This window comes from Gallus gallus, chromosome 18 (genome assembly GCF_016699485.2).
Source record: "Gallus gallus isolate bGalGal1 chromosome 18, bGalGal1.mat.broiler.GRCg7b, whole genome shotgun sequence".
In the NCBI taxonomy this organism is placed as follows: Eukaryota; Metazoa; Chordata; class Aves; order Galliformes; family Phasianidae; genus Gallus; species Gallus gallus.
Genome location: NC_052549.1, coordinates 1775585 through 1788825, shown reverse-complemented (window position 1 = coordinate 1788825; position 13241 = coordinate 1775585). Strand labels below are relative to the sequence as shown.

Genomic DNA, 13241 nt, shown 5'->3' with positions numbered 1-13241 from the left:
AAGGGGCTAAATGGATGGGGAGAACATCAGCAGACTCACTAGGGTCCAGAGGTGAGCACCACCCGTCCTGGGTTCAAAATGGAATGGAAACTCAGTCTCACTCAATTGCTGCTCCCATTTGTACCCAGCACCCAAGGTCTCCCTCAGCCTGCAGTGCTAGAAGCTGCTCACACCAGGACAGTCCCCATGGCAAAGGGTTTGCAAAGACAACGATAAGGTGGCCAAGCAGACAGAGACTAGTGGGAACCATTTTGTCATAGAGTCACAGAATCACAGAATGGCCTGGGTTGAAAAGGACCACAATGCTCATCTAGTTTCAACCCCCCTGCTACGTGCAGGGTCGCCAACCAGCAGACCAGGCTGCCCAGAGCCACATCCAGCCTGGCCTTGAATGCCTCCAGGGATGGGGCATCCACAGTCTCCTTGGGCAACCTGTTCAGTGCGTCACCACCCTCTGGGTGAAAAACTTCCTCCTAATATCCAACCTAAACCTCCCCTGTCTGAGCACCTGCTCTGAGCATCAGACCAGAAAACATGTTGTGGCACAGCCATGCATCTGATTTGGATGCTGTGAAGATACAAGCCTGGTGGCTATTCCCTACAAAAACTGAGCTAATCACTAGCCTGACTGTGTACGTAAAACACTACTCTGTTATACAGAGTTTTAAATCCCCACACTGCATTTAAGTGACAGAGCCAAGTAGTATTTGCTCCATCACCAAAGGTTTTTCAGCAGATTAACCAGCTCTCCCCTGAATAAGTCATCTCTCAATATTTGTGCTGAGATCTCACACACTTGCTGTGCACACACTCGTTTCGGGTCAGTGCCAACCCGAGGATCCAGCAGTGCACACCGACGCATTCCATTTGCCGGTATTCCTGGGGCAGGGCTGCTCTCAAAGCCCTGCTCCTTAGGCCTTACACACAGGTGGTGAATATTCCACAAGTCTTAAAACACGTCTTAAACTAACACAGTTAATTCTGTAAGCTCCTGTCATTCAAGCATAGCATGCCTTGAAAAATGACATTTTGCAAGCTATTATTGCAGACCATGGCCTCCAAGCCTGCTGCTCTTAATGAGGCTGCATGTGACTTTTGCTCCAATAGCTTGTAATCACCATGCAGTGTCTGAAAAGCACCCTCAGAAGGGCACACAATGCTGTATTTCCCACAAAAGCCTGCATCTGTTGCAGCTCTATCGTGCTACTGCTTTCAGCAGGAGCAAGGTCATCATTTCTTATTCCTGCAGTGCAGCTCATTATCTGCTATTTCACAGCTGATACGTAACAGCACTGGTTCAGGAAGCAGGTGATGCTAGAAGCACTTACTGTCTTGTTCCTGCAGCTCACCTGGGCTACAGGCCCAGTGCAGGTCTTGTTAGCAACCTGTGTGGTCCGGAACAAGACCTGGAGCACAGCAGTGACTGCTCAGAGCACACGTGGAGAAGGGTCCTCTCCTTTGGGAAGCCCCGAAGTACACACCTGTACTCAGAGAGCTCCCCACAGCTCTCAGACAATAGCTTTTTAATGTCAGTGAATGAAACAGAGGTAGAAGAATGGATACTGAGGGGAAAAGAAAGCTTAAATATTCTTACCAGGAAATCCCACACCAATCTGCAGACAGGCCCAGGTGAACTTCATGAGGTTTAACAAATCCAAATGCAGGGTCTGCACCTGGGTTGAGGCAACATCTACTACCAAAACAAGCTGAGGGATGAAAGGATTGAGTGTAGACCTGCCAAAAAGGACTTGAGGGTACTGGTGGATGGCAGCTGGGCCAGCAATGTGCCCTCACAGCCCAGAAAGCCAACCCTATCCTGGGCTGTATCCAAAGCAACATGGCCAGCAGGGCAAGGGAGGTGATTCTGCCCCACTGCTCTGCACTGTGAGGCCTCACCTGGAGCACTGCATCCAGATGTGGAGTCCTCAGTACAGGAGGGACATGGATCTGTTGAAACATGTCCAGAGGAGGGCCACAAAATGATCCCAGGGATACAACACCTCCTCCACAATGACAGGCTGAGAGAGCAGGGGCTGTTCAGCCTGGAAAAGAGGAGGGTCTGGGGAGATCCGAGAGTGGTTGCCAGTATCTAAAGGGGAGCTACAGGAAAGAAGGGGACAGATTCCTTAGCAGGGACTGCCGTGGTAGAACAAGGGGAAACAGTTTCAAACTTAAAGAGGGGAGATTTAGGTTGCATACCAGGAAGAAGTCTTTTTCAGTGAGGGTGGTGAGACACTGAAACATGCTGCTCAGAAATGCGGTGGGTGCCCCATCCCTGGAGACCTTCAAGGTAAGGCTGGATAAGGCCCTGCCCAGCCCGATCAATGAGGTGGAATCAGTCTCTCTTCGTGACAGCAGCCATTACCAGCAGTGCAGCAACCTCTCTGTGCTGTGGGTCACCCCATACAGCCCCCGGCAGCAGCAGGAGCTGCCCACGGTCCCCGGGCTGCAGGGATGGTCTGTCTCCCACGGCACAGCCACAGCTCACACATTAATTGCGGTTATTACGTATTCTTTATGCCATCTTTTGGCTCGTTAGTGCATGAGCCCGTTTCAAATGAAACGCGTCGTTAAGGCTGCACGGATAACGTAGCTTAGAATCTCATTAAAGAAAAGATGATTACAGAAGTGGCCCGGCCTGACCGAATGTGTGCACTAAATTCATTCTGACTCTCAGTAAATATTCAGCATTATACATATCCATTACATCGCTAAGTGTGCCGTTAGCAACGAGGCTTTTCTTTAAAATGATATATTGAAACAGAAGCAATATTTATTTAAATGCAAAAAGAGAGAAAACATTTTGGCCATTTACAAACAAGCGTGAATAAGAGCCAGAACAGAAGCACTTAGTTATCAGCCTCAGCATTTACAGTGGGAACCACAAACGCCTAAAATTAAGTGAGATTAATCCTACCTCCAAAGTAAGAGTGAAAGATGGAGAAAAATGTCATAATGTGAGCCTGCTTCCATTTACAGGAGGAGTAGGAAAAAGAGTTTTCTACCCACATTTTTGGAGAAAAAGGCTTGAAATTGCAGTTTAAGTGCTCCCAAAAATACCAAGAAAACAAAAAGTAGCAGAAAAACACTTCTCCCTCAACACTTATCATCTGAGACAGGCTGTGAGAGATGGGGCTGCAGAAGAGAAGGCTGTGGGGAGGGCTGAGAGCGGTCTTTCAGGCTGTGAGAAAGAAGGGGACAGACACTTTTGTAGGGTCTGTTGTGATAGGGCAAAGGGAAAGGTTTCAAACAAAAAGAAGGGAGACGTAGATTGAAGTTTTTCACACTACAGGCAGTGGCACAGGTTGCCCAGAGGTGGTGCTGCCCCATCCCTGCAGACACCCGAGGTCAGGCTGGAGGGGCTCTGAGCAGTGATGGAGCTGTGGGTGTCCCTGCTCAGTGCAGGGAGCTGGATCAAATGACCCTTAGGGGTCCCTTCCAACTCCAATGACTCCATGATTCTACGAGGGAAACCTGATCTTATGAGGCACTCAGCAACCTCTCTGCCTTTACACATGAAATGCTATTTGTCTTAAACCATTGATATTATTTTTCATCTTTTCCTGCCCACCTTGAGCTGCTCCAGGTCGGGCCGTTCCGCATTGACCACCGCCGCCAGCAGCTGCTCCTCGAGGCCGTCCCGCGTGACGGTGAAGTTGATGAGGGTGCACTGTGCCTGCAGCTCGGGCTGGAAGTGAGGGTTTGCCAGCTTTGTGTGCAGGATCAGGCGGAAGGCAGGGCTGAACTCACACTCCTTGTCCCCGATCTTAATGTACCTGAAATGGGAGCAAAAGGAGCATGGGTGCACATTCCCCCCGGGATAAATGGTGGCATCAGCCAGTGGAACCTTGCCAGAAACAGACTTTGCAGCCTCCACACAGAAATCACTTTTAGAGCAAAAATAATTTAAAATTGGACACACTTGAAACACTTCTGATTTAAGGTAAAAACCCCAGAACATTGCACCCGAATTTTGGAGTCCATCTGAGAAAGCTCACAGTTTCCAGCATTGGGATGGGCAGTCGGAACCAGGAACCTTCCATGCTTTTAATGGAAGATGTACTCTTCCCAAAGCTGGCACATGCAGGAAAAGCCTCACATCACAGAGATTTTAATTAGCTACAGCCACAACTGCCTGGTGTGCTGCTCAAACCCGGCTGCCTCTGGTGGCACTGAGCAGCAAGGCTGGGTACAGGGAGCAGCTCAGTACCAACCTTGGGAGGAAGCTCCGCTTGGGAGAGCTCAGCTATCTCCTGTTCCATCCAGTACAAAATTCACAGAGCTGGGAGGCTGAACTCCAGAGAATGGGTGTTCTGAACCTAGATCTAATAACACCCACAGAAACCAGAGGAAAAGGGGAACAGGAAATGCATGGTGGTGGGGGGGACAGTGATACTTCCAGGGATGCAGCTGGGCTTTAGTGGAAGCAGTGGTGTCACCACAGGAATTTGAATACACTCTCCAGTCAAACATCAGTCCCCTAGGTCTCAAGTTCTTGTCTACCTCTGCTGCTTTTATGGCTGGGAAACAGTGGCAGCACAACCCAGCACAAGCAGCTCCTGGCAGCACCCAGCAGACCCTCCACTTCCTGCCCTGGAACCACCAGCAGCCATCTGTGGGTTCAGCCACAAAGGACTGGGACTGACAGAGGTGCTGGAAAACTCAAAGCCCATGGTTAAGTAAAAAAACAGTCCTCAAAGAACTGAAGGAAGATGAGATCCAGAGCCCAGCCAATTTTCTGTCGTTTCCTGCTGCAGTGTAAGGTGCTGAGGAGGTAGGCAGTGCAAAGAACCTTCCCTCATTAGAAACACATATATATTCCTAATGTATACATCTGCAGCTGTAATCACAAAGGATGCACGGTGTCTGCTAAAATCCAAGGTTACCTTTTCTTCATAACAGCCATAGCTATTTTGGTCATAATCCAGCATCAGGATAACCAATCACGGACACCAAGGTCACCCACCCAGAGGAGGATCGCAGGTCTCACTTTCACATGAGCTTTGAATGGCGCTGTCCAGCTAAATGAAAAATCCAGATTTATTTCATCCTATGAGTGAATGAGCTGTGATTGCCTGATTTAAACGCTCTTGAAGGGAAGATGTTAGTGCTGCCACAGACAAGCACAGTATGTGAGGTCAGGAAAGGAGAGCATGGCAACATAAAGCACACTCACCAGGAAAAGGGTAGAAATGGAAGCCCACAGGCCACTGAGCCTTCCCAAATCTCACCTTCCTTTCTTGATTGTTTCTCTCCCCAGTAATGGCCCCAGAACTGGATCCACGGACTCCTCCAGGTTTTCAATCAGAACCAGTTCTCCTGCAGCCAGGGCTTGTTCCATTGTATCCAGATACCTGTGGAGACAGCATTAGCACCCAGTATAGCAAGGCTGGGGTTGGCTGCAATGCATCACTGCAAGGAGGCCACCAGGGGACAGAGGGATGGTCCAGCTGTGACGCACTACGTGCACATGTCAGGAAATGGCAGAGAAGAAGAGGGGTACGATGGTGTCAGCATGTGGTGCTGAAAGTGACACCGTCCAGGAGGGAGAGAGGACAAGCAGTAACAGCTGCATCTTCTTTCCCAAGAAAAGATGGGTCAGATTGTGGGTTTTTCTTTTTTTGCAAGTAGTTTGTTTTCCCCTAGAAGCCACTGGTGGAGTTAACCTTGCATAAAAGCAAGAAGAAGAGCAGGCTGCATCCTTGCTGTGCCCTTGGGTTAGGGACAAGTTTAGGACAGTGTGACTACCATTTAATTCTTCCTTCCTCACATGTGAATTGAGCCCCTTTGCAATGTCTGACTCCCCTGTCAGGGTACCTGCCAGCTGCATATGTGGTCAGGAGAGGGAAAAAGAGATGCACAAGTGCCTGTAATGGCAGCGTATGAATGTTACAGGGTCTGTTCCTCCTGGAGCTTTGTATCCACGTGCCTTCTCCTGCATCCCTTACTTTTCCCCACTGAATAACTGCAAGGTATAGTGACCTGGTTGGCCAGGAAACAGAAATTTGTTCTAATGAAAAATACCGCTGTTTCCAAATGTCTTCTCAGCCCACATGAGAGCAAATCTAATAAATTCTTGTTATTTTCTATGATAAAAGCAGAGGCAGATCAGTGCTCCAGTTATAGGCAAAGCCAAATACCTCCAAACAAGCACTGAGCTCTCGGGTCACTCTCAGCTAATGCCAGTGCAAAATAATGTATAAAAAGCCAAAAATCCCAGAGTTCGCATCCACGCAGGGATCTGACTCTTGCTCTATTCCTTCCCAGCTGGGCGTCCTCACTAGTGGGTACAAGTTGACATAGCAGGAAATGGTGACCTGACCAGAGACAAGAGCCAGAAGTGAAAACGCTTTCCCACAAAAGATGTGGCCAGAAGAAAGCAGGGCTGCTGTGATGAGAACATCCCAGCTGGCCCCAACACTGAACAGTTGGCCCATCTGGGTGGTGACCGCACACCAACTTCACCTTTGCCTTCTTCCAAACTGTAGGAAGCTTCACTCACTGTCTGGGTGAAACTGAGTCAGGGCCCAACATGACACGAGCCTGAGGGAGGATGCCATAGTCCTGTGCATCACACAGCCTCCAGCACATGGCTCTTTTCAATCTCCATTTCTGAGGAGTTTCTATGGTAACTTGACCAAGCACTAAGCAGACCCTCAATCTAATGAGGAATCTCTATCATTTTGGTAATGAATAAGCAGGTTCTGCACAAATACTTTTGAGGGTTTCCCTTCAGTGTAATGGGCTCGGGTGGCTGCAGATAAACATACACTGCTCATCAAGTACAAGGAGCAGGTGGCCATGGAAAGGTACAGTTATGTGACACAGCTGATGCTTACCCCTTCTGCCCAATTCGGATCACCCGCAGGTCTTCGCCATACTTTGCTTTGATCCATTTGATTCCCTGCAGCTGGGGATCCACCAGGAGGGGCCAACGCTCGCAGTTGGTCAGAATGGTGGCATTTTCAGTGGACATCCGATCGGCTGGCAGCCCCTCATTCTGCCAAGCTGCAATATCAGCATCATCCGTCAGCATGGTCAGAGGGTCTAGGGATGGAGTTACAGGGATCGGCACCTGGGGTAAAGGAGAAACCTGTCAGCAGTGAGCATGGCTTGTAACATACACAGGGATGGGCGAGAGAAACAATTCAAGCAAATTTAGCTTAATTAAAAACTGAGAAGTTTTGTTTATCAACGTTTTACCATTCTACTGGGTAGTTTTGATCTAATATTAAGTGCTTTCCACTCCTGTTGTGAATGAACATAAATTATGCATGGATCCCAAAGATTTTTGCCCGCAGAGTGCTGAGAGCCCTGAAAAGCCGCAGCCCACCCAGCCAGGATCAGACCACACTGCTGTGTATGAGCGCTCTGAGATGACAGCTTAGAAGAATATAATTAACACCCTCATCAGCCTGCTGTTGTGCTGCAAAACGGCATCTGCAGTTCCAGAAACACTTCTCTGACATGGGAGGCCACTTCTGAGTGCGACAACTAGAAAGTTATCTGTGCCAGTTATCTGCACAGAAAGGGTCGTTAATTTTCAAATGGAAATAGAGGTAACTTATGTGAAATCTCTAAGCACCAAGTCAGGCCCTTTTTGGAACATTTCCTTTCTTAACCAAGTTTTTGGTTTAGTATTAAGGAACACAGAATGATTTTCTCTCTCATCCTAAGGTCATTTTCTCAGCTTTTGATTTGGGCACCACTGCAAGTTGTGACCTTACATAAAAGCCTCTTGGCATTTCACCAGGCTTTGTAACATCCAGTTAGGTAATGATGTGCAAAAGCTCAGTCTTGCAGGAGACTGAGCACATGTTAATTTATTGATGTATTAAGTACACAGTAGGAAATCAGTGAAATATTACCAAGTCTGAAGCACAATGGTTTCCATTTGCTCACCAAGACACGGGTGAAACTCAGGAGCTGAGAGGCATGGCCAGTGTGAACAGAGCTCATGTCTTACATGAGGTACCATCTGGAGTCTCTCCAAGCCTACCAAAGCACTGGCAGTGAGCTCTGCCTCTTCCAAGCAGCCTCTTTTCCATACTATCTCCTCTGTAGGCCGTCCCTGACTCCTGCACAAACTGACACTGGTCTCCATGTTTGGGATGCTGCTCTGGAGCTTCTCCACTGTCCATAGGGCAATGGGACCACCTGCATGGTGCAAGGAGACCACAGTGTCTTCCCCAAAGAGGAAACAAGCATGGCTATGACTTGATCCTCAGTGCAACTTGGTGAGGCCACAGGGGTGCTACTTACTTGGAGGATCCCCCATGGACAACAATTCACGGCCATGTTATGCCCAGTGACAACTGCTTTTCAGAGAAAGCAGGGCTTACTTCTAACTGCTGCAAATACGGCTTCCAGATTCTATCCATGAGGTCTTGTCGGTATTTCCTGGTGAAGTACCCCAGGTAGGAGACAAACGCCGTAACCAGCAGCACATCTCCACACAGAGTGCTCTGTTGCCGTTTGAAGTCCTTCACAGCTTCGGCCCATCTCACGTTCTCAGAAGCAAGCCCTCCAACCTGCAATTTCCCAAATTACATTCACTGTTACAATGGCTCTTTAAGCAATGCCTAAGGATTTGACCATGTCCATACATCGACCCTGGCCTCAAGTGTCATTTCCCAAAGTTTAAAACCAGGATAGGAAATACCCAGCAGTTACTTTGCTAAACTCTTTCTGTTCTGTGAAAAAGTCTGGTTCTGCACTTGAGTCCCAGTCGCTGGTCCAGATCTGTTCTAAATTCATAAGGGGAAGATCCACCACCCAGCAGATTGATCCTCCTCCATTCCCAGCAGGAATGCACATAAGGATTCATCTGGCAGCCCATCACCTGTTAATTGCCTCGATGTCACAGATTCACACCTCATTACACTCCCTCTCACTTGTAGACTCTCCTCCAACAGCCACAACCCTCAGCTATTCCACACAACTCATGACCACGGCAGGTGGCATTTCACCTTCATCCCCATGCCCTTGGGTCTACGTCTTCCTTTCCTGCAAGGTCCAGTCCAGGAAACAGTTTTCACGAGCATCCAATGGATAAGCCATCTTCCCCAAGGACAAGATCTCCTTCTACCTTCATGTTTATCATGTGCTGCTCTATCAGACAGCAGGATTTTCTAGGGGATGTGCTCAGCTTGGCTAAGCCAGACAAGTTCCTCTCATTCCTCTCCAAAATACACAATGGGAGGAAGAGATGCAGCTGGATTGGACTCAGCTCCTCCAGCACCCCGTCTGCTGACAGCAGCCCCGAGCAGGTGACTCTGCAAGACTCTACAAACGACCACCAGGTAAGAGCTCCTGACATCATTTCCCAGCTTCTCACAAATGGAGGAATGAGAACATTTTGAAACAGAGCTTCTATCTTTGTCTTAATAGCCACTGATGACTTTTTCCTTCATTACTAAGGTGTCATGGCTGCCAACCAACCTTTTGGCACCTGCAGCATCTCGGAGCTCAGAGAACCACAGTTCAGCTATGCTTTCTGTAAAAAAAAGTACATCCTTTTATGCGCTGCCTGACCTTTTCAACTGCTAAAATCTGCTCTCACAGTGGAAAAACACCGAACAATCACGCCTGCTTCACCTTCTCCGTACCACTCATGATTTCAAGCCCTTGATATCCCCTCTGCTGTCTGCTTTTGAGGTTGAAGAGCTTTAAGTCTATTCAATAATTCCTCAAACAGAAGCCTTTTGATTGTCCTTGCAATCTTTATCTTTACCGAATGATGTAATCTTTATCCTCCAGTTTCTTTTTGTTGTTACTTTCCCTGCACCATTTCCAATTCCACTTCATCCTTTGAGGTGCAGCAGAGGGGCTGCAGGTATAGCTGCACGCTCAGGATTTATTTGGAATGGATTTATATAGTTAAGATTGTGATTTTTTTTTTTTCTGTTTTGTTCTCTTCCTAATAATTGCTAACATTCAATTTCAGCTCAGGTTTTGGGTGTTATTTCTTTCCCCCATGGGAGCACAGAGCTCACACACACTCACAGAACTCTAAGCTCCATCGTTTAATTCCTGAAAGACAATAACTAGCTCAGCATTACTTTATGTTCCCTGCATTCCACATCTCCATCACTGGGTATCATTTTTACACTTCTTCATAGTTCTCATCACTACTGCACTCATGTTTTAGACAATCTGGGCTACCTGCTTAGAGATCATCTTTTTCAGACTGTTTATGAGTAATCTGACCAACAACAAGAACCAAAAGAAATCAGCAGAAATACCTCTGGTGGTCTTCCTACCTTGACAAATCTTTAAGAAACCCAGGAAAACCGCCTCTCAGGCAGTTTGATATCCCACCAGGAGCAGAAGGAGGCTGACCATTTTCTTTGACCCATTATTATACTTGAGAGCTACCCCTAAACCTGTTCCAGCTGAGCTCCTCTTTCATCAGCATGAACCACCATCCTGCTCACAAAGACCAGGCTTTCCACAGTGCCTTTGACCATCTCAGCTCTCCTCCTACTCCCTAAGCCTTGAAAGAAAGTCTGCTCCAGATACATTGAGGATCACAGTAGTCCTTCTTGGGACTACAGCACTTGCAGGCCAAGGCCTCAACAAACAGTTTCAATTGTTTTCTCAACCTTATTGTGTTACCACCTGCAGCCATGTTTTAATAGATGAAGTACCCTCAGGTCCTTCCTCCAGTCTCCTCAAGGTAAGTTCCCATACTGCTCCTTTGGTTCTGCACCTCTAAGAAGAATTCTTTATCATCTGATCTTCCAAAACTTGTAGACTCTCTACCTACTCCTAATTATTTTCCTGAGGCAATTTTTTACCCAATTCTGTCCTGGTTGCCTTCATTAAGTCTTGTAAATTTTAATATCTTTAAGAAACCTCAGGTGTCCTCTACATCAGATCCTAGAAGTCATTTGGATTCTTTTCATCTCATTTGATCACCTGTAGCTCTTTGGTAATGAGGGATAGTGAACAATCATTCCCCATTCATCTTCTCAATATCGTTCACAATTTTATTGGCTTCTGTCACATCCATCCCTACACCCTCTCTTTTCCAAAATGAAGAGTCCTCATCATTTCCTCCCTAACCGTTTTGTATATGGAAATGACAACACTACATACTCCCCTGTACCCTCTCTTGGTTACCTGCAGCCTTTTGACAGGCCAGCCTGCTTGTGTTCAGCATGCAAGATGGAGGCACGCCATAGATTTGGATTGACAGAATCATTATTTAGCTTTCGTTTCCCAATTGTTCCTACCAATTCCTAACACTCAGTTCGCCTTGCTGCCTCCAGACATGTGCTAGGCTGCTGTTTCTGAGAACTCTCCACAAGAGCTCTTATGTGAGTGACAACAGTGCAATTAAGACCTATCAATGTAAATGCATGATTAGGGTTCATTTTCCCTGGCTGCATTATTTTGCATTTGTCATCACTAAATCTCATCTGTCATGTTAGCACATCTTCACTTACAAACCTTATGATGAGCCACCCCCCCTTTTCTGCTCCACAGACCTCTAGACATTCCCTGGCTCCTTGGATCATCTTCCCTACATCACCTATAGTCCATGAGATGCCAAACTAAAATCAGGGCACCATAAAGTATGTCTTGTCTTCATCCACTTGGTACGTTTTTCAATCCAAAGCAACCACTGCCCATATATACTTAGGTTTCTTCTTCATACTATCTCAAATACATTTGTTTCAAGTCTAGGAGGCTAATTCTTGCCCAGTCACATAGATGACACATTGTGGATGTCAAATGAAACACACATCAGCAAGAGCTGTCAGGATCTATTCCAAGATCAAAGCCAGAAATGAGAGAGAAGAAGGTATGCATTGCCTAACAGTAACCTGGGATCCAAATTCCTTGCATGCACTGCGAAACACATCCATTTTTGACAGCTGCAGTAGCAAGCTGTGCTTTCTACAGGTCTTTAAAAACAGTTAGTGGCATTGGCTCTGACATGACCTGCTCTCCTGCACTGACAGCTGTGCTCAGCGCTCCCTTGCTGACCTCTGCTCGCAGCTGCAGCCGCTCACCAGCAGGCACCTGCTGCTTGGAGGGACCCAGGGAGCCTCTGCAGGATGCACTGCCTTGGGGGCTCACACACCACCGTGGGGGCTGTGAAGTCCTTCCAGCTTTTCTGGCTCAGTTGCATTGGATTAGAGCTCAGATGGAGGGAGTGGCGGGAAGATCATTTATGAGCTTTATCTGCAGCATTAGGAGAGCATGACTCAAAGCTCTTTCCAAATCTTTGCATTTATAGACACTACAGCATCTGACACTGAATGGGACAGGTACCTGTTTTAATTCCCTTGTTTGCTGTTGCACTTTTTTCTAGACTGTGCACTCTTTGGAGCAGCAGGAGAGTCTCCACAGGGTTTGTATGTGTGTGTATGCATTCATCCCCTGGCAAAGCCATAATGCAAACAGTCCCGGCCCATCCTCTTTTGCTTTACAAAAGCCCAGGGTTGACACTGGCCTCCCTGAGACTCAGTCTCCTATCTGTTCTCAGCGTTTGTGACTGTCATACTGAAATATTCAACCAGCACAGCGAGGCTGACATGTGCAGCTACAGATTTGCTTTGCTACCTTCTCCTGGGCATCATCTTCCTCAGCACAGCAAAGACTGCACCGCTCACACGATGCTCCAGTTTCATATGATGCTAGAGGCAGGAATAGAGATCTGCTTCTGCCTGGCTCTCCTTTCCCTAATGAGGAAAGGAAAAGTGGTTTTCAGCCTGATGCTGCGGGAGGGACAGCACACCCTGGCACAGGCCGGGAATGATGCCATTAGCAGAGTATGGAGAAAATGAAGTACAGCTCATCTCAGTTACACATGCAGTTGGAAGAAGGTCTCCACACTCCCAAAAGCGAAGCAACACTGCTTTCCAAGTCTTTTTCCCTGGGCATCACCTCTGCAGGCACAGGAAGATGTGACAGATTGTGGTCCCTGCCACGGCAATGTACTGCACTTGAGAAGAAGTCCAAATTCAATCTAAATGAAAATGGCTTAGGAACGTAGGCTGGCACTGGCAGGGCTGAAAAATAATGATCACAATTAAAAGCAGAAAGCCTGAAGCCCAGCAGTGTCCTTTATCTGCCCCAAAATAGCAACACCTTCTTCTACCATGATGCACACACACATGCTAAAGCATCCTCGTTTTTCTTGTTAGTATTTTGTTTGCTTCTCTATGATGAGCTCCAAGGAAAGATGCAAAATCCCATCACCAAAACATTTCCCTTTTGTAAGTAAGAGC

The 13241-nt window shown here is 47.3% G+C and overlaps 1 protein-coding gene across 1 annotated transcript in view; it reads right to left on the bottom strand.

Moving 5' to 3' along the window:
- DNAH9 (dynein axonemal heavy chain 9) overlaps nt 1-13241 on the bottom strand; it is a 179819-nt gene that overhangs the window by 63614 nt on the left and 102964 nt on the right. Inside the window, exons 52-55 of the mRNA XM_415585.8 lie at nt 8343-8531; nt 6840-7075; nt 5232-5354; nt 3572-3776 (exon numbers count right to left, since the gene is read on the bottom strand). Coding sequence (XP_415585.6) covers nt 3572-3776; nt 5232-5354; nt 6840-7075; nt 8343-8531 — 753 coding nt within the window. The remainder of the gene's footprint in view (nt 1-3571; nt 3777-5231; nt 5355-6839; nt 7076-8342; nt 8532-13241) is intronic.